At 40.2% G+C, this 27,997-nt stretch overlaps 1 protein-coding gene across 20 annotated transcripts; it reads right to left on the bottom strand.

The window, feature by feature from the left end:
- On the bottom strand, positions 1-27,970 carry LOC113079269 (transducin-like enhancer protein 3-B). 20 transcript variants are annotated; one of them, XM_026251495.1, is made up of 22 exons: positions 27,593-27,970; positions 26,916-27,195; positions 26,110-26,210; positions 25,670-25,733; positions 23,780-23,824; positions 18,270-18,332; positions 18,057-18,161; positions 14,787-14,819; positions 12,699-12,894; positions 12,530-12,546; positions 8,387-8,509; positions 7,687-7,737; positions 7,436-7,588; positions 6,889-7,021; positions 6,499-6,674; positions 5,972-6,048; positions 5,374-5,623; positions 4,394-4,641; positions 4,134-4,281; positions 2,545-2,695; positions 2,064-2,140; positions 1-1,307 (listed from the first exon to the last, which is right to left on the bottom strand). In XM_026251495.1, exons 2-22 carry the CDS (start codon positions 26,937-26,939, stop codon positions 1,200-1,202), a joined length of 2,343 nt encoding a protein of 780 aa, XP_026107280.1. In that variant the 5' UTR covers positions 26,940-27,195; positions 27,593-27,970; the 3' UTR covers positions 1-1,199. The 20 variants fall into 20 exon arrangements, with proteins under 20 accessions (XP_026107280.1, XP_026107276.1, XP_026107287.1 ...); XM_026251491.1 differs by having other exon boundaries at positions 6,499-6,677; positions 26,916-27,111; positions 27,593-27,969; XM_026251502.1 differs by having other exon boundaries at positions 6,499-6,677; positions 12,699-12,891; positions 14,787-14,816; positions 18,087-18,161; positions 27,593-27,969.
- Positions 27,971-27,997: the final 27 nt, after the last annotated feature.

The raw sequence follows: 27,997 nt of genomic DNA on the forward strand, positions 1-27,997 counted from the left end.
AAAGCAGATGTCTTCGGTCTTGGTCTCTCTCTCAGTGCAGGCAAATAAATATATTCATTAGAGAACTGGCTCAACTTGTACAGAAGCGTATCCCCAATTGACTCCGATCACTCATGTAGAAGAAGGTTTACATCAATCTGTGAGTGAAACCAGGGCTGCAGGCTCATTAGGGTGGAGCTCTACAGCAGAAGTAAGCCGTCAATCACTGAGGTGAATCATATCCCATTTCAACAACAGCAACTACAGTGGAGCCACTTGTGGGATCAGTTGGCAAGTTACTCGTCACTTGCGATCCTCACCGAGTCAGCATGTTACAATCACACATCATTATCCGAATTCCTCTTTCCAACAAGACACCACACAATGCAAAGTGCACAGAAATGCAGCACATTTAGTCATTCTCCAAGTTTAATAATCGCTGTCAATTTACAAACATCTCCTCACTCTCCTCTGGGCTGTTTCCGTCGTATTCCGACTTCCACAGGATTCCGGTCTGATCCCATTTTCAATGAACAGATAGGCTCAATAAGCAAAAAATAAAATAAAAAAAATTAACGAAGATTATTCTGGAGCCTTTTAGCAAATGGCCAGCCCAGAGAGTGTGCTTACAAAATCAAAATTAAAAAGTGTGTCCTAATCTACATTCATCAAGCATTGAGGACATGAGGACAAAGAAACCCATCACAAGTATATCAGGACATGGAAATATATATAATTATATATATTTATAAAACGTCTTTATTACTCCATATATACACTTTTAAACAAATTGTCCACGGAGCAGGAGGCTAAAACTGAAGCACTGCTTCATATTATAATCACAGATTGTTCACTTTTTGTAAAAAGGAAGGAACAAAGATGGGGAGAGGGGATGGCAAGGTAGAAATAGGCACACACAATCCCGTGAGCAGACCTAAAGCAAAGGCAAGACAATATTTACTACATTAGTGCCTTCAGGAAGTCCTTGGGACAGTTTAACATGTTTCCGTTTTGATCAGTAGTGGACTGCTCCACTGCTAGAATCCAGGTGTGCTAAAAATAAAAACATCTGGGAACCGATCCCAACGGATCAACCAGTTCCTAACCTGGGTTCCTACTATAAAAGGAGGAAAAAGTGGAGGAGTGATCCCTTCAATCCATTAAACATCAGGTCCAAAGAGAAGCTTCATACGTAAGTCTTTATATCTGGCGAAGTGAATTCAGTAGATCACTTCATAAACAGTGGCCTTCTTGTCTCCAGATCCTGTCACAATGTACTTATCATCAGCTGAGATGTCACAACTCAGGACAGAGGACGACTCCTTGGACTGTGGAGGGAAGAAAGCAGGGAAACTATTAGCTGACATAAACAGAGACTCAGTGACATCATGAACCACAGAGCAGCATGTCAACATTACTCTCTTCTAAAGATCAACTGAAGCATTTAAGTCACTCTTAGAGGCAAGCAGGTCACTTAATAGTAAACAGAGAGCAAGTAATATGAAATGTAGTGGAATAGCAGTTGACCGAGTACAACCCCCCCCCCCCCCTTAGTTTTATTCTTGTTTCAGTTTTAGTCATTTTATTTCAGTCAGTTGGCAAGGCCACAGTTTTTCCCAAGATTTATATTTATTTAAAGCAATAATTAATTTGTATTAACATTTATTTAAAACAAATGTTAATAGTTTTAAACTTTAGTTTAACAATAACAAACACTGATTTAAGACTGTAGTTGAAACCGTTACTGATTTATGATGCCCATTATTTTGACGAGGCCATTCAGAATGGTTGGAAAATGGCAGCCTTGCTTCCTCAAACCTGTGCTAAACCATTAAACTTGCAGAATGTTTGTCAAAAAAAGATGCTGTTTTTAGCAGACTAATGGCCCATTTTATGTACAGCTGCATCTCCACAGCAAAAATAAAAGCTATCACTCAAAGACCCTACTGCAACAGGGATAGTCCAAAAGAAAGCCTGAAGACAGAATCTATCAATCTCACACTAGAAATCCCACAAACACACGTTCATTCCCAATGTATTGTGGTCTGTAGCGAAGGGAGGCAATGAGGTATTGACTGACATACCTGGAAAATGCTGGCACCATAGGGAGTCCTCCAAGCATTCAAGAGGTTGTCCTTTCCAGTGCTCACAAACCATTTACCTTTAGGAAATGGAACAAACACACATGCACTAATGGGTACAGAGTCAAGGTTGATATAAATGACTTGATTCACTACAGCTAGACTTATTTGGAAGTAGAGTGATCCATTAAGAGAAAAAGAGAGAGCATGCCGGGGGTGGTACAAAGTGCAACTTGGCCCGGCTAAAATGGACAAACCCCACTGAATACTAAAGTAAGGCTGAAGTACTCCATGCAATCAGAATCAGAATCAGAATGAGCTTTATTGCCAGGTATATTTACACATACGAGGAATTTGTTTTCGTGACATGCAATGTCATGTCTCAGACATATTTCATAGCAAGTCTACTGTTTTTTTCCCTATGCATTCTCAGGTGCAAGATGCACTACCTATAAGGTGAAGTAACAGTACTGTGGTCTCTTACCACAGTAGGCAAATTTGAGGGAGAGGACACAGCTCTCGTGCAGGTGCAGCTGGTACTTGTCAGGCTTGGTGTGATGAAGAACCTCCACATTACTGCTCTCCATTCCCACAGCCAGCCACTCACCCATCGGACAGTAGCCCAGAGAGAAGATCTAGATGAGAGCACAAAGCCCAAAGGCAATCACACACTTATCTAAAAGCATACAGACAATGAATGCATAAACACTGATTTGGATTATCAGAAACAGAACCGTAAAGAAGTCATTCAAATAAGTCAAGAACACATTGTGGTACAATGCAATGTATATAGATAAATACACTAGTTGTCAAAGGTTTTTATTTCTTTCCTTAAATTAATTTTAATTAAATTTATATATATTCTGCAATGTTCAGCATAATAGTTTTCTACATTAATTTGTTACGCAAAAACCAAGTCAGCATAACAATCAGTTTTTTTTGAAGGATCATGTGACACTGAGGACTGGAGTAATGGCTGCTGAAAATCAGCTGTAAATCACAGGAATAAATTACATTTTAAAATAAATTAAATAGAAAATGCTTACTTTAAAGGGGTCATGAATTGAGAAAAATCAACTTTTACTTGAGCTTTTGATATACAAGAAATCATCGTATTGAAATAATATATTGAACAAAAGAATGTCTTCAATGTGGCATACCCATAAACACAAAGAGTTACGCGAACTGGCCTTAAGACCAGGGAAGAAAACAGCCTATTACTTATTGATTTTTATGTTTTTGAATGTAAAAACAAGGGGTGCATCGGCAAGAATCTGTTGATACAATACAAGGGTTGCGATACTGTAATCAAGGACATATTTATTTTATATCTTGTAAATTGTATTATACAATGTCATAATATTTTGATCTGAAAAAAATAACTACATCAGCTTAATATTAATGAAAAATAAAGTGCTTGCAGGAAGAACATGAACACACACACACACACACACACACAGTATCAATGTGTGAATTGCAGTATAGAAAATTAAATGCAAATTCACTCCAAAAGTAAAAGTGCACTTCATGACTTGCATTATATGAAAATCTAGTTATGAACGTCAAGGATAAAAGATTTGTAGCTATTTTCAGTCATTTAAAACACACTTCAGCTTTGAACAATTTTTCCATCCTTCATTACTAGCAGCAAACTATATTAATGCTAACATTAGCGGCGTGCCCTTATGCTAGCACTTCCTGTCACTGTTTAAGTTCAGAGATTAGACTGGAATCTAGCGGTCGAGATTAAACTCAAAACAAAACTGCCATGAATCTTGTAGGATCATTATTTAAATGTTTTTATAAATATCGATATCGTGTTTTTGAGAAATTCGATACAGTATTGCCAAACAAAATATCACGATATTCATGGTTATCAATATTTTCTTACATCCCTAGTAAAAACCACGCGAACATCATAAGTGAACCTCAGAGAACAGTATAAAATGAACCCTTTAAATCATAATATTTTGCAACATTACAGTTTTCACTGTAATTTTGATAAATTCAGTGTTGGTAAGCAAGTTTGGGGTTGGTAAGATTTTATTATTTTTGTGTGTTAAAAAGTTTTACCTGTGAAGTAAAGTCATGCTGCTGGAGCTGTCGTCCTTCTCTCAGGTCCCAGGACCGTACTGTGTTGTCCAGACCACCTGTCCACAGTTTGGTGCCATCATGGGAAATGTCTATACAACTTGCACCATCTGTGTGTCCTTGGAACTGCCTACATACGTAGATAAGACATATACACATTGGCGTTTAATGCATCAGAACAGCGTTTGCATCGCTATCCACAAAGAGACACTATGTCATGCAACTCCTGGCTTGCTTCCTACCTGACAAGGGTTTGGTTATGAAGGTCCCAGACAGCAATGTTTCCATCACTGCAGCAAGAGAAGCAGACCTTGGCGTCAGGGCTGATAGCCAGTGCATAGCAGGCCGGGGCAGAAGAGGTGAGCTCGGCTTTGATACGGGGAGTCTGAGAGGCCAAATCCCATATGGTCAGAGTGCTGGCTTCCCCTCCAACGATCAAAGTACGGCCATCCGGAAGCAGCTTACAGGAACGGATATAGTTGTCCCTGTTCTAAAGAGAGAGAGAAGCATGGAACATATGTTTATAGACAGATATTATTGGAATGCTGCATTAAAAGAGGATTTTGGTGAAGGAAAAAAAAAATTGTACAGTTTCTTTTTTGTGTGTGTGTGTGTATTTTAATAATATGCATCAACATCCCTCTCTAGCCCCTCAATAATCATGCTCAAGAGTTTAGGCCAATCAAAATGGCAGGGCTGAAAAGCAGCCGTTCAGCTCCCTGTTATTTGCTCTGGCTCCCTAATTCCTGTCTAACCTGTGTTTATGAAGGTTAGTCAAGGAGGCGAGGCGACCGATAAAAGGGCACAGAATGGTAAGTGGGTATTGGAAAGGCTTTTAAGGGTTTTTAGTTGCAGCACAAGGATGAAGCACATTTTCAAATTAGCAGGAGAATTCTAGATCTGTTCCTGAGGGAGATCAATAAGTCCAGGCTTTCAGACAAATTAAATCACTTTATAATGGCCGAACAGCTCATCAGATACACCGCTTTCTGCACTATGGAGCAAGCACAGGGACACAAAGACTGAGGGGGATAATGCAGAGACATCATGGTATTTTCCCCTAGAATGACTTCTCATAGCCCCAAAATTGGTTCTTTATTTAGCAAGGGGATTAAAGGGAAAGATTATACATAGAAATGTTTTTAAAAAAAATAAAAGAATGTAACTGTACTTCAGAAGAGAATTCTTGTGATTTTGTGTGGACTGACAAGACAACACATACCAGACAGTCGAGTTGTGAGACGGGGCTCTTGCTGCCAGGCTGACTGATGTCCCAGATCTTCACGCAGCCTTTGCCGCCAGTATAGACGTGCCGTGTGGGGTTGCTGATGGTTACGGCGCACACCACCTCACCGTGGCTGAGTGTGTTGATCTGACGGGCATGACGGGGAATACCTGGTCCAATCAGAGCATCTGGAGGAAAAGGTACTGGCTGCATCTGGCCGTCCGCGCTAACGTGGAAGGAGTAGGCCCTATTTATCAGAGCATTAAAGGAGGAGAATGATCAATAATCAGAAATTCTCATCTCACATGTCACATGATCCTTAATGAATCATTCGTTGATTTGGTGCTCAACATTGCTTATTATTATCAGTCAAAACAATCTGTGCTGCTTTATATTTTTATGGCATTGTGATTATTTGATTAATAGAAAGTTCAAAAGAACAACATTTATTTGAAATTGATCAAAAGTGCCATTTATAATGTGAGATAAGATTTCAATGTAATGCATTCTTGCTGAATTAAAGTATTCATTTCGTTCAAAAAAAAAAAAAAAAAAACTTGTTATACATAGTTTGGAGTTTAATAACAGCACTTACGGTTTCCCTCCAGGTATAGAGGTCAGACTTGCTGGCAGACCAGGGGCACGCATGTGGGGATGTGGATCAAAGCCCGCCTGCAACACACAGACATCTTAGTATCTTAGCATTAAAGAGTAAAATGTGAAAAATACATAAGCTGCAAAATAAACCGAAACTAATTTTGTAGTCTAATTTTTCTCTTTATCAGCTCTATTGTCATTGTAATTTATTGTTAATATTCCAGTTAAGCTATCACCTCAAGCCATTATTAGAGACCCCCCCAGGTTATATATTACTTCCCATGGCCTCAGCACAAACACAGAGATCCAGAACAAATTCTGCACAAACGCAAAAGGTAATATTGAAACCGAATGCTATTCTAACAGGGTTTGCATGTGAAGCTTGACTTTGAGTTAAGGAAGAGAGCTGCTAAAGGCCATTCAGCGAGAGAGAGAGAACAAGAGAGAGAGAGAAACCGGAACAGGAAAACAAGCTTCTGCAAACCTTTAGGAATGTATATGCAATCAAAGTAAATAAAGACTAACCATAGGCGAGCGTCCATAGGCAGCAGCGGCTGCGGCACTCATCTGAGGGGAGATGTGAAGGCCATGGTAAACACCTGGACTGGTCAATGAGCCGTTCATCTCTGGGTGGTGACCCATCATGGCAAACGGAGCCCCATATGGTGGCGCAATCGACAATGGCGTACGTAGGGCAGGCGCTGCTGGGAATATATAAAGAAGAAAAGCCATAAATGCATACTCACACTCACAGGTTAATTTTTTCTTTGACTCCAGATTAACCACATGACATCACAAGCTCAGGTAACTGGTTTCAAAAAGTTATTCAATGATCAAAAATATGGTCAAAAGTTTAGACAAACGAGTATGCTTGATGAATGGAAAGCTTAAAAAAAGGGCGCATTTACAACTTACTCAGTGCTTCTATGCCAGGTGGTTTTCCAGGTATGGGCCTGAGTCCAGGGGTGTTGCTAGTTCCTGGGGTGGGAGCGTCGTTGCGTGGGGTGGGGGTGTTGGACTTTAAACCTGGGGTGGAGGACTTGTCATTCTGAAAGATGAAGGAACAAAGATGGAATTAAAGCTAGCTAAAGCTACATTCCACAAATGCTCAAATCCAGAGAGCACACCCACACTAATCCAGTCAAACACTGACAGCTCATTATAGCTGAGGAGGATAAAGCTAAACTTCAGACCAAACCCTTCCCCGAGACTTCATCCTCTCACTCATCTTTAATCACTCTCTCTTTTCTCCTCTTCCCCTCTGAGGCTAGCTAAGCGCGTTGAGACATTAGCCAAGGCTAGCGGCTAAGCCGCTGTTTGTCTGACAGTAGCTGATGTATTCATGTTATGCTTCAATCTGACATTTTCACTGCAGCTATAAATCTGAGGAGAGGAAGAAGGTCTTGCAAATGTGCAGAGACGCATCACCATCAATGCCCATTCTCTTTTCCCTAACACTTACATGTGGGTGGTCCTTCACTTTAGAGGAGGGGGTACTCCCAGAGGAGGCCACAGAAGCCGGGCTGTTGGGGGCATCTTTCTTCAGTGCTCTGGCCTTATCAAGTCCATTCTCAGGAGGAGAATGAGACGGGCTGACCCTTGGAGTGGCAGGATCCTACAGTGGGAAAGAGTTACATACGAGAGACTAGTAGCTCTCAAAACAAAAATGGGAAACTAGTTTTTAAATATAGTAAATAAAATACTAGTTTTTACCTCATTGGACACATCCACGACCAGATCATCACTTTTGTCACCATCACTGTCCTGTATTGTATAAACAACAGTTATAGACTTGAGCGATCCAAGATAGTACTGTATTTCTGGAAGTAACACTGATATGAAAAATAACATTTGGCTAAAACAAAGCTGGCAGTAAATCTGTCAGTATGAACACAATCATAAATTTATAGCATGGACAGTTTATATATACACACATCATAATATACACTCCCACTCAAAAGTTTGGGGTCAGTGTTTTTAGTGGGTTTTTTTATGCTCACCCGGACTGCATGTATTTGATCCAAAATACAGTAAAGACAGTAATGTTGTCAATTATAATTTAAAATAACATCACGATTTTAAAAAGTAATTTTTTTCAGGACTCTTGGACGGATAGAAAGTTCAAAAGAACAGCATTTATTTGAAACAGAAATATAATGTAACAATGTCAAATTATTTACTGACTTTTGATTAATTTGATACAACCTTGCTGAATAAAACTTTTGGACAGCAGTGTACATTTTTAACAGCAAAATGAAAATGACTTCATTAGGAACGGACAATATATCCGTATCTTATCAGCCATTAGAGATCACTTACTGGTCTCTGTAAATATTAGTAGAAAAATCACAAAATGAATGACCACTGAAAATGATTGATTTCTGTATGTGTGGCTGTACTATAAGAATCTTACATATCGGCTCATGTTGTCCTTCTCCTCTACTCTGCGTTTCTTCGGGTCCAGACTATATTCAGAAGAGCCTCTGTGTTTCTCACTGGCCCTCAGGCTGTCTGACGGTGATACTGAATTATTCTGCTTAAAGAAAAAAAAAAAAAAAAATATATATATATATATATATATATATATATATATATATATATATATATATATATATATATATATATATATATATATATATATATATATATATATATATATATATATATATATATATATATAAAAACATGAAGTTGATCAGCACAAATCATAAACAAAAGCTCATCACTGTGCACTTGGTTTCAATACACTTAATGATTCCCGTAAATAATGCCACATTTATAGAATTTGTACACTTTGCACTTCAATACCAAATCAATACCCAAACTAATAGAACCCCCTGAATATCACGTAGCATACATGTATTTATATATGCAGGTTTATTACATTTTAAAGAAATACTCCATGTAAGAGCTCCTCCCTCAGTATAACATAACAGACGATTTAGGTTCAGCTCATTAGCTGCAGACAGTCAGATATGCTCAGGATGGCCCGGGCTTTCAGCAGCACAAATACAAATATCAGAGGTGACATGGGTCCACTGGTGGCTTTGAACGAGCCATGTGTGTAAATTCCTCGCTCGTACAAGGTAAACACAAAGAAGCGAGGGGGTTAAGCCCCAGGCCCTGTTAGATCACCCTGTACTCCCTGGCATGGAGAGAGAGAGCGTAGGTCCTGCCAAGCAGGCAAGTCCAGGCCCCATGAAGCAAAGCAGGCGGGACAGCTGAGCAAACTATCCCTGAAGAGTGAGGCCTCTGAACCAGCCTGACCACACCACGCTTCAAACATTCTGGGCTAACCTCACAGCACTGGGCAACCTGCACCAAGCATTACACAACGCGCCAAACTGGACAGCAGGTTCAAGCGAAAACTAATCCCTGTGGCACAGAGGGGGGAGAGACAGAGAGAATAACAGTGAAATTCAAAGACCAGACAAGAATAAACTGCCACTTACCATGAGAGTTAACCAGCCAGATGACGTCTTGTTTTCCTACCCTCCTGCACATGCCCACCTCTACTAAAACACAGCAAACCTTTCAACACAACTAATGGGCCTTAAAAGGGAAGGCGAGTTTAAGTACGCCTCTTTCACTCCACAGCCCTCTGCCAAGACCACTTGCTGCCTTAAGCTCAGTTCACACTACATGACTTTAAACATCTGCAGATCACGGTACTGTTCAGAATACATGACTTGCTGTCTGTCGTGAAGTCGTTATAGTGTTCACAGTTCACACTAGACAACACTACGTAAATGATCCACAACAGGGGGTCACACACTACACAAGCTGAAAACAACTCTGTCACACAACAACTCTACATGGTCCACAAACCACATCATGATGAAAACCCACACGAGAATTAGAATGGGAACAACACAAATTAAGAAGTGAAACAGGAGCGGTTTATTTAAAAATGGACATTAGGAAGAAATCAGTCCGACCTGTTGGCGAGCTCGTAACTTGGAAACCTGGGTTAAAATCCTGTAGTGTAAGCTAGGCATTAGAGCTACACAATCAAAATAAAAGTGAAATCTCAATACGGATTATTGCAATTATCAAACTGCAAATGCTGTGGATTCAATTAAATATAAATATATGCACAGTGAATTACAGAGTGAAGCGTTCTGTGTACAAGCAAGCATCGGTCTCTCAAAGTGGTTTGCTCCAAGTAATGAGATGTGAGTTTGGGTCGCTCATAATGTGTATTTGAAAACACAGCACACACCAATCATTTATGAATCAGCTGTGGTCTTAAAAAAAAAAAAAAAAAAAAAAAAAATTAAAGGGGTTCCTACGGATTTCGGTCCAAAAAGCTTGATTTTTTATATTTGAAACATATTAAATGAAAGCACCCATAAATATTAGTACTGTAATTTTACAGTTGTGCTATAAAATAAAATTATGACCCACTATTTTACAGTGAATTACAATAATAATATTTCCTATTTGTTTAATGTTGTAAATTGCAAAAATCCAATTTTGACAAATTGTGAAGCCCTTCAAAAAAATAATAATAATCGACAGCAAACCTGGAGCTTTTTTTTTAAATAATTCTAATAGTATTAATAGTAATAATAATAAGAAGAAGAAGAACTACTGCATTTTTTTAATCCTTACTTTTTTTAAAACCACCTAATACAAGTAAGTATACTTAAACTACTTAAACTGTGTGTAGGTACCGTAGAAGAAAGTCAGGAAAGCGGAAAAGACAGGAAAGGAAGATGGAAGATCACATATCCCAGGATGCACTGAGAGTGGCAGCGGCTGAGTGGCGCTAGCACTTTGAGCAAGGCTGGGCAGGCGGGCATCATCTCTGGCCCAGAGAGTGTGGCACTGCCAGTGCATGATCTCAGTGCCAAGCCCACACTCTCGTCTGACTGACAAACCTCTATTCATGCAGAGAGAGAGGGGAGACAGATGAAAAGGAGGATGTGGCTGGGCCAAAGGAAGCGATCTCCAGGCAGAAGGAACCCCAATGCTCTCCTGGAGGCAACACAAAGGATTCCCGGCATCTTAAACCCCACTCACAAACACTCTACAACAATCTCAGTGTTGCTTTTGTCCCGTTTTCCCCACCCCCCTCTTCTGCTAATCCAAAAGTAATAAACAGACCTAGACTGCTCTCTCAGCCTGACAGGGGAGCATGTGTGTGTGCGTCTCAGCTGCGGGTTTAATAGGCTGACCTTTTAAGACAGGCTTAACATGACTCAATAAGTGAAGTCAGAGCAGTGCTATCAGATGACCCATGACAACAGGAAGTCCCGGCGGGCAGAGAGCAGGATGGACGCTGCTGCACTAAGCGCTAATGAACAGCAGAGTCTGATTTCTGCAGGCATGACTGCACCCATTCACACTGTTGCCCATTCAACACACACACACACACACACAACTCTATTGCCAAGTAAAACCTTTCTGCATATCCAGTTTAAGAGGTGAAACGGGGTAATCCAGCCTTTGGGAGATAGGAAGACTTTAAGTGGTTGTATGGAAACTGCAAATAAACACGACAAGAGATATGCACATAGGGACAGAACAACAGCTGTGGAGACAGAGCCAAACGAACAAGTGAAAGAGCAGTTAACAAAATTGAAGAAAAGAGGCACAAGGAGAAACAAAGGTGGAGGCAATGACACATAGTTGAATGAGTCAGGTTTATCTGAGCCAGGAGCCGGAGACATGAAGAGTGGGTGAGGACAAATCCTCTAAGATAGAGAGTCAAAGTCTTTTTTAATTGTGATGAAATTATAGCGCTGCTAATCCCTGGCCTGTGCTTTTGCGCATTTTTTACCTGGATTAAAAGTAGGATTATACAGCAGGCTCCCTTCTCCTTTTTATTATTTTTTTATAGGCTTAGTGTGCCCTAATGCTGCCTGCTCCGCTCTCCTCACGCTGTTAATATGCCACTGACTTCCCTCTTCATCAAACATCAGGACTTAAAGGAATAGTTCAACAAAAAATTCTGTCACAATTTACTTCATGTCACTCCAAACACAACAGGAACACAACAGGAGTAATTTTAAAGAATGGCTTTGTAAAAACACTAGCAGTGTTATGTTGTTTGATGAGGCAACAAGCAAAAAAACTAAGGTTTGAAACAATAGGATTTTTTTTTTTTTTTTGGATAAAACGTATGGCCCAAGATGAAAGGATTTACTGACGCAGAAATGAGATGCCCAAGGTAGCTCTTTTTTTGTTGGACAGTAAAAGGAATTGTTGTGTAGACCCCTCTCTAAAACTCACCATGATCAGTGTAATTTACATAAAACTTAAGAGACAATCACGCTGATCCACTTTGACAGCCAGTGCAACATCTTACACCATTGTGGTATCGGTACTTAAAGATGCATTCAGTAGTTTTTTTTACATCGTTCTTCTTTGTGTACTTTAAAATGGACATAAAGTAGCACAGAAATAAAAATCCATATGACTCATGTTTGAAGCCTTCAGCACCATACAGTAGTTTTGTGTAAGGAACAGATTACATTTTATGAAGATATGCATAAAGAAAAGCAAGTAGAGACAGATATGGAAAATTAGAAAATGACACTCTTGAACTCACCGTGCTAGATTCCCGCTCTTTATCCAAGTAAGAATGAAGAAGTCGTTAAAAGAAAAAAATATAAAGAAAAGCACCAAGTCAGCATTTACATTTATTTTCTTACCAAAGCATGAGCATACCACTTCAGGGCATGTATTTTTGTTTTCTCTTCAGTGCATTTGTGCGTTACCTCTGTGCTCCAGGTCATGGTGGTTCTTCTCATCTTTGACTGACAGGTGCGCCTGGCTACCCAGAGCTCCCAGCGCCAGCAGACCTGACCCTGAGCCCGTGACTGGAGGGATGCCTGGGGGCTGCAGGTGAGGGGGCAGCTGGACTGGGGGTCCGTGGGCAGCATGAGAAAGGTGTTGAGCCTGGAGCTGCTGCTGCTGTCAACACACACATGCACAGCAAGTGGGTCAGAGGGAAAAAGGCATATGGAAAGCAAACACTGAATAAAGGTGACTGGTTAAGCCCTTCTCTCACAGGATGCACAGAGAGAGACACTAGCACCACAACACTTCCATTAGTGGCTGGATCAAAGCAGGACACTGTTCACAAGGACATGTCCTCCTTGAGCTCAGCAGGAACGGCTTACTCGAACACATACTATAGATTTCTTAACATGCACTGCTCTTAAGAAACTACACTACTTAACATGCATCCTTTTACAACAAACAAGACATACACAAATCCTTGACTAATTACATGAGCTTCAAACAGGATTTATACACACTTCGTTCTATCCTATGCAATCAAGAAGCAATATTAAATTAAGGGTGCATGAGTCAAAATGTACACACATTCATTCACATACTAATATACACACACATACAAGCACGGTCCAATGTATGGCATTCACTAGTCACCTCTTTAGACATAGGTCCATGGCTACCATCTCCTAAACTAAGCCACTCCTCCATGCCTCCTTAACAACAGCCAATAAGACAAGCCATCCTATGTTTGTGTTAATTTAATGGTCAGTAACATATATAGTGTCAAAGCAGTGGCTGTTTACAACTAAGAGGGGAAGATGTGATAATGCAACTGATCAGATCAGGTAAATGTCTGTTGCATTGTGTGATTTTCATCCGAATCAAAAATATATTGGTCTTCATCTAATACTACAGTTAAAGCTACATTTCTCATGGTGCTGCCTTCATTTTGGATTTAGTCATTTTGGCTAAAATATCAGAATCCCTTTTGATGAGAAAAGGATTTAATATGAGTCCAATCACATATAGCTCAGAACGGCCTCTGTGGTGGCAGCATTAGGTATAATTTTCACCTTATTTCCCACAATTGTACACAGTAATTATGACATTTATCATCAGACCAATTATGCTGGATTAAATGTTCTGTGATACATACATCCAAAGCAAAGACCTTCGCAAATCTATATTAGATAGATATTCCCACATTAGTAATTACCTTAAAAAAACCAAATCAGTCCACAAACTAATGCGGTCCATACAGTGCTTTAAAAAATTATATTACATTTCAGATGGAAAAGCTGGCCCACTACCATTCAAAGGTTCAAATGAGGTCGATACAATTTTTTCTTTAAACTGATCAAAAGTGATAGTAAAGATGTTAACAAATGTTACAAAAATACATACAGTATATTTCAAATAAACTCAATTTCAAGTTAATCTCAATTCAGGTTATTTTTTTCATACGATAAGACATCAGCATATTAGAATGATTACTGAAGGATCATGTGACACTGAAGGCAAATCCAGCTTTGCCATTTAATAATTTTTACAAATGTATTAAAATGAGTTATTGGATGTATTTCACAAAGTCTTGGTGAGCACAAAGTGGATTTAAAAATAAATAAACAAACAAAACTAACAGTAGTGCATTTGTGATTTATGAACCGGTAACTGCAAATAATTAACAATTTTATATGCAGAATTTTAGCTCTAAATACATAAATGTTCTCATGCAAATATAGTGCATTTAGTTAATGCATTCGGTTCAAAATAATCTAAATATGTATCAAATACTTTTTATTGATGTCTCAGCAGTCCTGCAGTGATCATATTAATGTAAACAGGGATCATAAATATATAATATGAATTTCTAAACCTATGTAAAAAAGCATTAATATTCTCCCAATAAGCAGCCACTGCTTTGAAACCAACAACTAAAGGAAGCACAACGCTGAACAAACACACAAGATACAACAGAGAAGCGTTAGGGTCTAAAGAATGCTGGGGTATCAACTTCACTTCAAAAACCAAAATATAACATACACAGAGGCTGTTTTAGCACTGACCATCAGAGCAGGGTAGACAGCATGAGGCTGCTGTTGATGAGAGAAAAGAGATGAGCATGTCATTACAAGCTCACTCATGAATAACACATCACTACTTCACAAATCCACCCAGGCACATGAATGCTGACCAACAGGGTGCTTTTGTATTTAAATGTGTGTTTCTAACCTTACCACAATGCTGAAAACCCTTAAACATCATAAAAAGAAACACTGATCCCTATTAGTCTTCCACTAATAGCATAACAGTGCTGGCAAAAAATGTATTGTTGGGTATCGAGAACTGGTTCCAAATTTCCAAAAACCAGGGATTCGATAGGAGACGTGCATTTCGATTCTGCTTAACGATTACTGCATTTACATTTAAATGTGATTTTAAATCATTTAAGCTCAAGAATGGAAAGAACTTGCACACGGTTTTACTTGCCATGCATGTATCTGAAGCGTGAGCACAGAGAACCACTGTACAGGCACTAGTGCAGGTTCCCAGCCTATGTCCGTATCTGTGCATTTCTACAGCGGAAGTAGTTGTTCTGGGCCGGAACGGACTTCTCTTTTTACCTCTTGTTACCAATATGCACAAAATGATGTCAGTATATCCTCACAAGCACAGTCATCTTTTGTGACCGTAAATAGATGAGAAAGAAAGCACATGTATAAGCATGAAGAAAATCATTCACTGATCTTGACCGAATATCGGAAATAATAAGCAGAATCGTAACCTATAAAATTCAAACGAAACCCAACTCGACAAACATAAAGCTGAGGATACACAGGGCAACATTGGCCAATGTTGATGTCAACGAGCAACTAGCTGAGACAAGGCCCACAACTAGGGGTTGTGACAGTGAGGAAATTTTCATCAGCACTGACACTTTAACAGGTCAGTGGTACCGCAGACTAGAGGTTTCATGGGCATCTCTCTTCTCTTGCTAACCCACTTATTTGCCTCTACCCCTCCCTTTGAATATCACTCCCTCTCACAATGTCTCTCTCTCCTTTCACAATCTTCCTTCTCCTCACTGTCTCTATCACTGTGCCAAACACTGCTGGCTCCTGATTAACAGTGAATCTAATGACCCCCTGGCATCTCACCAGCCAACAAATAAAAGCTTTTTTTTTTTTAAGCCTGTAAGGGTGTGTGAGAGATTGTGTGTTAATTCCTGTAACAGTGTGGCAAGTGTCTGCCTGACTACATCTATTTACCCACCATCATGATGATGATGATGATCCACCATCATGACCATGTGACTGCTAAGTGTGCACAAGTGAGCAGAAGCAGCAAGCCCTGCCCCCATGCCTCCCCACGTCTCACCAAGCTGCTCTGCTGAATGGCTAGCTGTTAAATGATGGAGCCCCGTCGACAGTTGCATTCAGGCAGATTCGAGGAAGCAATTACCTTGAAAACAGAGGTCAGAGTCTTGGCTCACTTGCCTTAATTGAATTCCAATATCTTGCTCTGGCTGTCCTGACCCAGCTCAGGACCTCCTACCCACTAGCCCAGCCCAGGCAAATCAAAGTTGGATAGTCACCTTCACCACTGGAGACACACTAAGTACTTTAACATCTAATAAAACTTTGATTTGAATTATTTAGTAAAATCTATCAAGTAAAATTTTCTAAAAACATTTTTTTTTGTAAAATGAAAAGGAAATGGCCCATTGACACAAAGGATAATAATTAAACTGAAATCACTCCAGTTTAGTTTTCAGAACGTCTGACTACTGGACCTAGATGAAGTGACTGTAGCTAGTCTTCATCAAGCATAGCATTGTGTGCTTGCTCTGAAGGACACAGGTGACACTGTGCATTTTAATACTTTAAACAATACACACTGTGTATATTTGGACAGAAAGATCATGCCTACAAAAATGTGATTAACTGTGCATGTAAGAGCACTTCTGTTTTTGGCCTACTGACCTACAGAAATGAATAGTTTAGATTAAACACTGAACAAAATTAACTCTGGATAAGATTCAAACACATTGTCTGACAAAGTCTTTTCACACTTGAAACCGTTAACCCTGGGTAATTCTAAATGGAATCCTGAATTATTTTGATTCACATTTCATACTGCTCATACTTTTTCCCAAAGTTTGCAATTAGTCCTGGGTATTCATATGTTGACATTAAACACAGTACATGTCAGTGTCTCTGAATGGTTGACCACAGCGTGCAACATCTTTACCCGTTACCAATTCACACGTTTATCACCAGATTACATTTTCCCACTTAAACACTGCAACAATTGTTTATACAATGCGCAGTGTTTCCATATGATGTACACTATTGGTTGTCTGTTGCTAAGCATCTTGCAATAACATTCTTTAATACACCGCATCATTTCACACTCTACAAGATTGACACCACAGTGCAGGGTTAGTACCATGAAAGCAGTGGAGTAAACCTGCTTCTAAATTACAAGTGTAAAACCTACCTTTAACTAAGGTTAAAAGTGGGGTTTAGAATGACGATAACCCAGGCTTAGGTACAGAGAAAACAGTCTAACACACAAACCAGTTTTCCAGATACTAAATGAAGTGATTCAAGTAATGTTTGTGTTGCCAAATTCAATAGGAAGCTTCTCATTCTCAATGCTCCTTAACACAGGCTCTTTAAAGTATTTAACATGACTAATCGCAGACAACCCTGACAGAATTAGACTTCTCCCTTTTTGTGATCAAAACGAGAGCTTAACTACACAATCCTTAACATGTTTCTCTCCACATGCCTCTGAAACCCTGTGACAAACAGACACAGAGAGAGAGAGGCACTACAGGCACAAATTAACTCAAATGATCCAAACGGCACACTGTGACAAGACAAAAACGATGGCATAATAAAAGCAAACATCATGGTGTAAATGCATGGCATTACAAATTAAAAAAGTGAAAATCACATCATGAAGGACAGGGGCAAATCTGCAGCCAGACACACCAACAATCCTGATCTGCTCCCAGAGCACAACTTTAAACGTCTCTAGCAATCACGGATTTGCCCTTAGACTGTTTACGAGCTTCTGAGGTAATATGTGTTGGATTGAAGGTTTTACAGCGGAGGATTACAGCTTATGTATCACCTTTGACCCAAACCCGGCCTGTGGGAGTAGGCTGGTGTAACTTCTTTAAGAGCAAATTTGATCTTTATTACTACATACTATAAATCCAATTGTCATTTAGGAGCCAGGCATGAATGCATTAGTACAGTGAGTGGCATGAGTGCAGATTTGACCCTGGCCTTGGTCAAATGAAGGAGAAAGAAGGGTATACACACGGTGAGAGGCAGATTGGGAAGTCCACGTACCCCGATGATGGCATTCAACTCTGTCATTGTCACTTGCTTAGCACGTTCAACAGCCTGCGCAACCTGCTGTTGGTGCTGGAGGAAATAGAAAAGACAGATTAATACACAGAACATTAGCATGGGCTACCGGAAATAATGGGGCTAAAATGGCAAGCAGCTCATTTTATGAGAATATTTATTTACCTCTTGTGACAAAAAAGGCATTATTTGGGCAAGAATTGCATTTAGACGTTTGGCAATCTCAGTCTAAAAGAGAAAAACAGAGACATACAAACAGTACGGTTATTAAATGTTGTCAGCTCTTCCCGAATCACTCAAATGTACTTAAATCACTACAACATGCACTCGAACACTCTCACATTACTTTCACATTGCTGAATGCTCTAATCAAGACTCTAAATGAGGCATGATGGGAAACCTCCAGAGCTCCAGATTAATGAAGTCAAAACTTCAGAACTGTCTGTCGTCGCTGATGTTGCCATGTGTATGATTTGGAGCATAATGAACATGATGCTCTTTGAGCGCCGATATGGTTGTGTGTGGCTCACAAAGCCAAACGGCGCTCCAGCACACTGCTACTGAAACAGATCTGGCCAAATCAACCGCTCTGCCAGGCCAAGATGGGCAGAAGGCCTGCGGTGCCCATCTGGTCAAGAGATGAAGAGAGGGAAGGAGGGATGGGGGGGGGGGGTGTCTGGCCTCAACCTCCCCTCCACCCCCTCATTACCCAGACAGATTATTTCATTAACATGTTGAAATATGCTAATGCTAATTTGGTGCTGGGAGATTAACGATGGCAATACTGAGCAATTACCATTTTCCCCCATGCTCCCATTCCAGCAGCGCAGGAGGCGAGGAACCAGAGCCCTACAGCAATATTCAAAATGACTTTTATTGATATGGAGAGACGGACAGGGTAATCAGCCAACATGCTCTGGTTCTCCTGCATTACTCACAGCTACCTGAAGCCCCAAAAAGCTATATTTCATCATGAGCTATGCTAATGCTCCAGGATGAAAAGAAGAGACGGGAAGGGAGAGTGTGAGGAGGGTGGGAGAGGAAATGTGGGGCGGTGAACAAATTGATTATAGGTTGGAGCAGATGGCCCAGCAGGTGAGGGAGGGGAGAAATTTCTCTTTCTTTCCTGCAAGCCACATTCCGTTCATTTTTTGGCAGCGTGACCTCTGTGCCTGTGGGAGGGTGCCGACCCTGGCACTCTGATGGATTCGGTCTCTCTTTAGAGCGGGTGAGAGTGGATGTGTCCTGACCTGTGATGAACTGACTGTCAGGGATGTGAACAAAGGATCTAAGCTCTCTCCACACCCCTTCAGAGTCATTCAGCTATTAATGCTTTCTCAGCCCGGCTTTGCTACACAAACACATACTCCTTTGTAAAACAAACACATACAATAACAATAATCAGTTGGTATCTAACCAAAACAAGGAAATATTGAAATAGGTTGCCTGCTCTCAAACGTAAGCCATAGACTGAGGTTCTTTTTCCTCGCTCACTTCATCAGTTCACCCCCCTCCCCTTGGCTTCCATTCCTGTAAGCCACTCTGAGGTTGCCACAGCAACCGGTCCGCCCCTATCTCTCCCTCTGATCATTATGTAAATTGGAGCTCTGCTTGACCATAACAGGCAGTAAAATCATATTACGCGCACAGGGGCAGGTCATTAAATTTAATTTTCAGCCTGTCGATCAGATCAGCTCTGCAAGTTAATGTGGGATGAAAGGGGGCAGATGGGGGAGGGGGAGTAACGGCTTCTCTTTCATGGGTGGGGTGAAGAGTATGTGTGTGTGTGTGTGTGTGTGTGTGTGTGTGTTAAAAAAGGAAAGATTGGGAAACATTAGCAATATGCCCAATACAATAAACCTTTGTGCCTGTCCGAAGTAAAATATAATCTACAGTAATTATCAGAAAATACTTTTCCACTGATATATGGCATGACTTACACAGGAGCTTCCTATTGTGATGCTGGCTTGAAAGAACGTGACTTATGGTAAAAAATATCTACATTTATATTCATTAAAAAAAATAAAACGAACACTAAGCAAGATATGATACAAGGGGAATATCATTGAAAAAAAGTGTTACGCATCATGAAAAATATTTTTTTTTCCACTGTGACATTGACAATCACATTTTATCCTCTCATAAATGTTACAAAAAACACTGTTAAAGTAGGGGAAAAAAACAAAAATGAGAATCAAAGTAAAGATAATTAAGGGAACTTCAGAAAAAAAAAGTAATAATAAATTGAGAGGGAGAAAAAAGTCATGAAATTGCCACAGTGAAATTGCACCATCAATCAATCATTTTTCTTTTCTTTTTTTTGTGTGACCTGAACATGTTTTTATGACATTCACTTTTGGTAGACTCCATAAAACAAGCTAAAAGGATTTTAATCAGAATCACTTTACACAAACTACCCTACAAAATACATTAACCTCAGATTAAACCACTGCACCATGGGATAAGAACAGGAAGTGTGGTTTTGCTGAGTTCCAGAGGCTTGCCGTAAGCTACTAGAACAGCTCCCACACAGGCTGATGAAAAACAGGGCACAGGGAGTGAAAACAAGGCCCTTCAACAGAGCAATGCTTTCTGCTCAGCTTCACCATCCCAGGTGCTCAGTGCTGTCAAGCAGCGTGTGAAGAGCTCTCACGCACAGCCCTGTCAATGGCACGCCAGAAGCCATTTACCTGTTGCTGTGGGTACGAGCTGAGTGCTGGGAGACACTGATGAGGATAAAATATGCTGCAAAACAACTGCACACTGAAGGAGAGCCAATCGGTGACAAATGAACACACATACAGACCACTGCACTGTCTCTCTGTGACTCAATGAACAATTACAGACAAGAGGGAGAGAAATAGGGAGTGACTTTGTGTAGATGAACTTACATTTACATGCTCACTCAGACACAAAAAAAAAACATTAATTTTCATTCTGATGACAGATGAAGCAACCTTCACAGATAAGACGTTAACAAATAAACCAAAGCACTCAGTGGCATTCACACACTTGAGCTCACTCCTTCCTGCCTGACACAGGCTCCTCTAAACCTCGGGCTGAAAGGCTGCTTTGAGCAGCAGCCGTCTGTACAGGCTGTCTGTGTCTTGCCCCCACTGCATATGCAGCACAAATCCTGTTGGAACCATTTAGTGATGTTTGTGTCTCTCTGTGCATTCATCTGCTGAAGCTGGACATGGGACCTGGACAAAGGACACAGACACGACCACCTAATCCAATGCACAGGGCTGAGAGACAGTTGTGATCCAAAATTCACACGAGCACACTCTACCGTATCTATATTCAACACTGAACATACAATGTGGCAAGCAGCTTAAAATGTCCTGCAGGCTAGTATTTCATTACACACTGCAGTCCAAAAACACTTTATTCAACGAGCTTTATCGAGGAAGACAAACAGATGAATCTGTCAGTATTAAACACTTTTTAATTAATCAGTACTGGTTTATATTTAGAACATACATTTGTTGGCGGATATTAAACCTTTAACTGTAAGTGATTTAAAGTGCTCAGTTAAAGTTAATTCTTTAAAGCATTAATCAATAAACAGTTAAAAACAAGCATTAAGCAAAAAATTAAATGTCTAATTTGCATAATGAAAATTATAATAACAATAATAATGTTTAATATCAGGCATTACATGGAAAAATAAGGCTTACTGGTGTATGCCTAAAAAGTAAATGTAATGTAAAATAAATAAATAAAAATACAACCCACACTCATCAACTCAAACTGTGTTTCAAATAAGACAAACTACCAGTAATCAGAATAAAATATTATAATATAACCCTGTCTGCATTCTGTTAGGAATACACTGGCCTGTCATGAGAATGCGGGCTCATTTCGTCACCACTAGACATCTCACTCACATGTACACAAACACTTCTGAAGAGAGACTGCAGTGTGCTCGGAGTCCGTTTGCTTTGGCTCAGAATCAAATCGACCATCATCACCTTGGCAAACAATTCCTGGAATCCTGAATAAATTATTCATCTGAACAAGTTCCCTCCTTGCTGCCCATCTCAGCCCCCCTCCTTGCTCTCGGGCCACAGACTAAGCTTAACTTAATGAATCTGGCTCAGTGTGCGTGCGCACACACACATACACACAAAACTGACCAAATACGGCCACATCAATGACAACACACACTAGTTCTGCATTCATTCAGCAGTGAGAACTTCAGGACAAAATGAGGAAGAGAATGAAGACAGAGGGAACTGTGTTAACCACAGAGGGACAGCAGATCAGGGGCCTCTGAGGCTCAGTAATTAAAGGGCAACATTGACAAGAACAGCCGTCCACTTCCTGCCCCCACACGGCCAGTCCTCCCACTCATGAGTGTAAACTCACCATCCTGCCCCGAGGCTTTAACGTACCGCAAGATTAGCGCTGACCCTTGCACAATTAGAAACTCTCAAGTGTGTTTACATAATACAGTTATTTAATTGCAATCCGAATCTGGTGGATCCTGAAAGCACATGACAAATCTGGCACCTAGATGAATTTTCCCTTTCTTTTCCAAAAGCACTACATGAAGGGCAGACTGTGTGTTATCAGACTGCTGTCATCGCTAACTCCAAAGAGAGCAGGGAGTCCATGCTCCAATGAATAATTCATGCGTTTGAGTGCACTCAGTCAGAGCTCTATTGATAAACAAAAGAGAGGCCCTAAAAAAAAAAAAAGCCAGTCGATTAACCTGTTTGAGCAAAGCCCCTGCACCTTCCCTTCCCTCCCTTTTCATTTTCTCTCCATCTCTCTCACAGCTGGAGATAAGTGCCTGACAGAACCTTTCAGAAAATGCAGTGTCTTTCAGAGAGAGACATGTGGCTCAGATACACACACACACACACACTTGGAGAAGCTGATGGATTGTGCATGCTGTTCCAATTCAGCACCCTCACACTGATACCATTAACCTTGTGAGGCCTCAGGGTGAGAACCATAAAGGGCCTCTTCAAACTGAGCCCTCCTCATATGACTATATATCACATCACTACTAATGACAGAGAGATAGAGAAACAGAGGAAATGTGGGTGTTGGCTGGTCTCGCTTTTAAAATGCATCAATTTCATAACCTCACTTGGTAACAAAACCCCAATCGATCAGTTGCAGAAAAAAAACATACAGGCTGACAACAATCAGGACAGTCTGTGATGCCAAACATTCACATAAATTACTAAAAGAGGTTAAACAACACTTCCTGCTGGACGCGACTGACCTAAACCTTTATCTGCCCTCCATCTTTCTCTTGGTTATACTTTTATTTTTTGTTATGTTGGGTGCAGACTCACTTTTTGCAGCATAGGAAACAAAGACAATAAAAGGGAACAGAATTGGGAAATGGGTTCAAACTTGCACAAGCTAGGTTCAAACATGCACTAACCACTATGCCGACAACAACTGTAATCAATTCAATTACATGTTTAACTGCTCAAAATATGTATTGTACATGCACCCCTTGCAGGCTCTTTGACATGAACAAACAGCCTTTATTGGACAATATAGTGCTTTTAAGAAATGTACAGTAATGTAATCATCATCCTTTTAACCAGAAGAATTTGTCATGTCAAAAGACATGCAATATTTTTTTATCATACAAATGTTACCTACAAAATGCACATTAAAAAGACATGGCGTCCAAGTAGATCACATACCTGTTTATGCATTTCAATGTTCAGCCCATAGGACATCTCATAATACTGCAAGAAAAAAAAAAGAGAAATGCATTTAGCTCACAATAGTATAATGCTATTGACTGCAGTAATGCAGAGTATCACCTCTATATATCATGCACACATACAAAAAAAGTAGTTCGAATAGCAAATCCGTATTCGAAAAGGCACGGAAAGTTAGTCATGTGTTGTACGGAGCCACTAAAGGGACATGGTTAGCTGCTTGCTAGCGGTTGCCTTTTACATAACAGTAATGTTACATAATATTTCACTTACCACATAAACAGAAAGAGGTAAGGAGACATGACTGATAGGACGATGGCGGATGATTTGCACATCCTGAGCATCACTGACAAACATCTAATCTTGTGAAATGTGTGTAAAAAGGACCGCTCTTTAGTAGAGTAGGCTACTTGTGAACGCAAATCTCAAAAGTAGAAGTAAAAAGCCAACGCGCATTTATAAGTGATTTCAATGTCCTACATATTAATAACAGCTCCCTGATTCCTCCAATTTATATACAGGATAATTACTCAATTACATAATTGTGAAAGAAACCATCGAAAAAAAAATGTTTCATACATCATGTATTTATTCCCTTTAGGGGTGCTGTAGTACACGTCATTATCTTTCCAAATACTGTATTCAGATTAGGGCACATCCCTAAAAAAAAGCATCCACAAAACCAGGACTCCGATAACTGCCTGATTATAGAAGTAGAGGGCAATGTGTATGAAACTCTCTGGCAACATTTGTTTAGAGGTATTTACTTACTACTAGCATTCATGGAAGCGGTTATCTCATACCAGTTACTAAAGAGCAGTTAAAAAACAAACAAACTAAGCAAAGATAGGCAAATATGTGTCTGAGGTACATTTCTTCACAATTCTACGTCTCTAAGAAACATCTATTTCAGATCCATCATAAGCATCCCTGTCATTTCAAGATAAAAGTGGTTTTCAGTACTCAAAATAACTGATCAGACTATGTTCATCCTAACAACTACTGCAAACATCGGATTTTCTCAGAGCATGTCTGTATATTTCATTTCGTTTATCTGGTAGTGTCCTTTATACCACTCAGCATTCCTCTGAAAAACAATATTTAACAAAGGTGCCGGCATGTTGAGTCAATATCTACTGCAAGTTCAAATAAGATAAGAGAGAGTAAAGCTTGGTTAACACTGTTCAACCTGTGTACTATTACATCACATGCAGATGGAATTAAATTTCCACTCAATGGACTTCTAATAAGAGGCATTCAGCGACACTAACATTAGTGTAAATCTTGAACTGCACACAAGGTACAAAATTGAGTGAGAATGCAATCATCCTTAATGTTGATGACATTTCATTTGGGTCAGGTCTCTATGTAATTAAAGAAAAACAAACTATACACCCCTCTATTGAATTAATGCATACATTGTTTTATTTTTAACTGGTTAGCTGAGAAGATTGTTGTTTATTTACACTCACTGCACATCATCAATATAACTATTTAACCTTGACAAGTCTCTTAAACCCAGTTTGTTCCAAAAATTCAAATCTGATTAAATTGAGCAAGCCTCCCTTTCTCTCATTTGAATCAAGAGACACTTAGCCCTCAGGACAGAGTGGATGGAACAAGCAGTTACTAAACGCCCAAAACAGCCTCCAGGCATTTTACAACAAACACACACACTCACACTCCTATAATCTCAAAGCTGATCCTTCGGTGCAATCAATGCAAATGGTATCACATAATAAATAAGGGCAGTGGATACTAAACACCAGCTCAGATGGGCAGCTGGTGACCCTACTGATGTTTTCAAGCAACAAAAGAACAACAGATAGAAGACCTCAAATTAAAAAGAAAACCACATCTTGCTCTTACCATGACATAATGTCGCTGCATCTCTGTCTTCTCATTGGCCAGTTTGTCAAACTCCACTTTAAGACTGTGAGGAGAGAGAAAGACCCAGAATGAGTTAACGGTCCATGCTGGCAAATCCTCTCAAAGAGCACTATTTGGTCACATACACAGGAAACTTACTGACATATGACAAAAGTTATGCTAATATGAAATTACAAATACAAATATGAAACTATAGTTTTAACAGCTACAGCGTACACTGATATATTACATACTATAATGTTGTTATAGTTACTATTCATCTGTTATGGTTACACTGTTAAGGTTGCACCGATGCTGCATTTGATTTACACAGAATCAAAGTAGCATCAGAGCTGCCTCACAGTCTAGTAGCAGGTGTGACATTAATCCCACACATACATCAAGCAGGTCATTAATAACAGCACAGCAGCAATATTTACCTGTGGTACTGAGCTTGAAGGAACTGGAATTCATCTTTGATCCTGTCACAAGATTCTGCTACAGTGAATTTGAAGCCTGGTTGACCAGGCTGGTGAGGTGCCTGAAAAATCATAGCAATAATATATGTGAACTGCTGCAAAGCATAAACTTCACATTATCAATATAATCTAACCTAGTCACTGATGCAATCCGCTTTCACACGAAGTGTTTTTAGCATGTCATTGTACCTTTGACTTCCTACCACCATTACCAAAACAACCTACGACCTTCTCCATTACTCCTTTTACGGCAGTCCACAGGTCTCAGGTTTTACTTTCACTGTGTTTTTGAAGTCATGGGTATAACCACGGGTGTCAATAACACATTTCATGCTTCCCGATTTTCAGGGAAATTTTATTTCATCAGAGCTGAATTGCGGTTCTTCACAGGCGCTCCTTCGAGCTCGGCCTGTCGGTGGTTTTGAGTCTAGTGGGAACAGTCAGCAGAGGTCGGCGTGACACAGACGGGTCACTGCGTCTAAACAGCCCCGGAGAAAAACTAGTAGCTGATTCCCCTCCATTCATTTTTTCCTAGACATTTTACCACTTTTAAGTTAAATGAAGATGCACTACTGTTCAGAACCAAGACAACGGACGTCCAGAAAAGCACATCCTTATTTAGATTGAGCACAGATAAAGGACACACCGCGCGACGGAAACGTCACGCGACACAATAGTCCATCCACGAGCACTTGGACCGAGAAGGTAACGCGCTCTGGCGCGGAGTTGCCAGGGCACAATGCATCAATATAATTTATGCTACTCACCGGATGCCGGCCCTGCGGATACATCTTGAATGTATCCTTTCTGAAGTGAAGATCCAGGGGTCGTGGCGCTCTTCAGTAATCCGAGTAGATGAGCGAGAATCCGTCGGTCACCCCTCCCAGCGCTCTCGGACACACAAAGCCCAGTCCGTCCACCCGATCCACGCGCTTCTTCTATAGCCGATTTAACCCCTTTATCCTTCACACAGCCGAGGAGCAAGACAAAAACACATCGCGTTGGCTCATTATCTCCTTAAGAGTCAAGCATTCAGCTGCGCTTGTTCTGTAAACACAGAGTAGTTGTGCAGAGCGAGTCAAACACATTTGCTGCTTGTCATCTGCGCTGTGACTAACAAGCTGTTTGAGTCTTCTCGCAATAACAAGATTACCTGACTACTGTTTGACTGAATGTACCCGACAAGAGTACAGAACAATGTAAAGACGTTAGTTAAGATATACAGTAACAGAACCCCAGTCAACTTAGAGCAATTCCTCGACAAATGTGTCAAATGTTTTTGTTTTTTACACTTATTCTTTATAGCACAAAGTCGAGCCTCAAAGTGGATACGGCAATAGCATTTTTGCAAATTACAAAACAGGAACGGAGAAAATAAGGCACGTAGAGTGTTCAATTGTCTAAATTATAAGTAGATTCGTTTTAAAGTTATCTACCGCGTTACCTTCAGTCTCCATAAAATCGTTTTCCGCCAATGTAACAACAGCAATAATTCCTTGCACCGAGGAAATGTCGAAGTCCTCCACTCGTGACCTTATACGAGCAGTATTAGGCGCTGGTTGGGAATCAATCCCAACCATAGAAAAGCAGCGCCTACAATCGCTTCGATGTTTTCCTCAGTTAAGACTGGGTTCTCGCAGTATTCCTGTTGTTGGTAAACTCTCCCAATCCCTGTTTGCGTGTTTATTTAAAAAAGGTCTGATTGTGAAAAGTTTGCCCCGTACGTGCCAGCCGCTCGAAATCGCTTTGCCTAGTTTCTCCAGCATTCACAGTACCACACACACAGGCTGCCCACTGACACGCGGGCTCAACTACCGCGAGAACAACTGAGCGCGACCAATCAAATCTC

Source organism: Carassius auratus, unplaced genomic scaffold (genome assembly GCF_003368295.1).
Source record: "Carassius auratus strain Wakin unplaced genomic scaffold, ASM336829v1 scaf_tig00027555, whole genome shotgun sequence".
NCBI lineage: Eukaryota > Metazoa > Chordata > Actinopteri > Cypriniformes > Cyprinidae > Carassius > Carassius auratus.

Coding starts and splice junctions, on each gene's coding strand:
- LOC113079269 (XM_026251491.1), bottom strand. CDS start 26,939: ATGTATCCGCAGGGCCGGCATCCG. Junction 7,738..8,386: donor AGGACAACATGAGCCGATAT/GTAAGATTCTTA, acceptor TATACAATACAG/GACAGTGATGGTGACAAAAG. Junction 7,022..7,435: donor AAGTGAAGGACCACCCACAT/GTAAGTGTTAGG, acceptor TTCATCTTTCAG/AATGACAAGTCCTCCACCCC.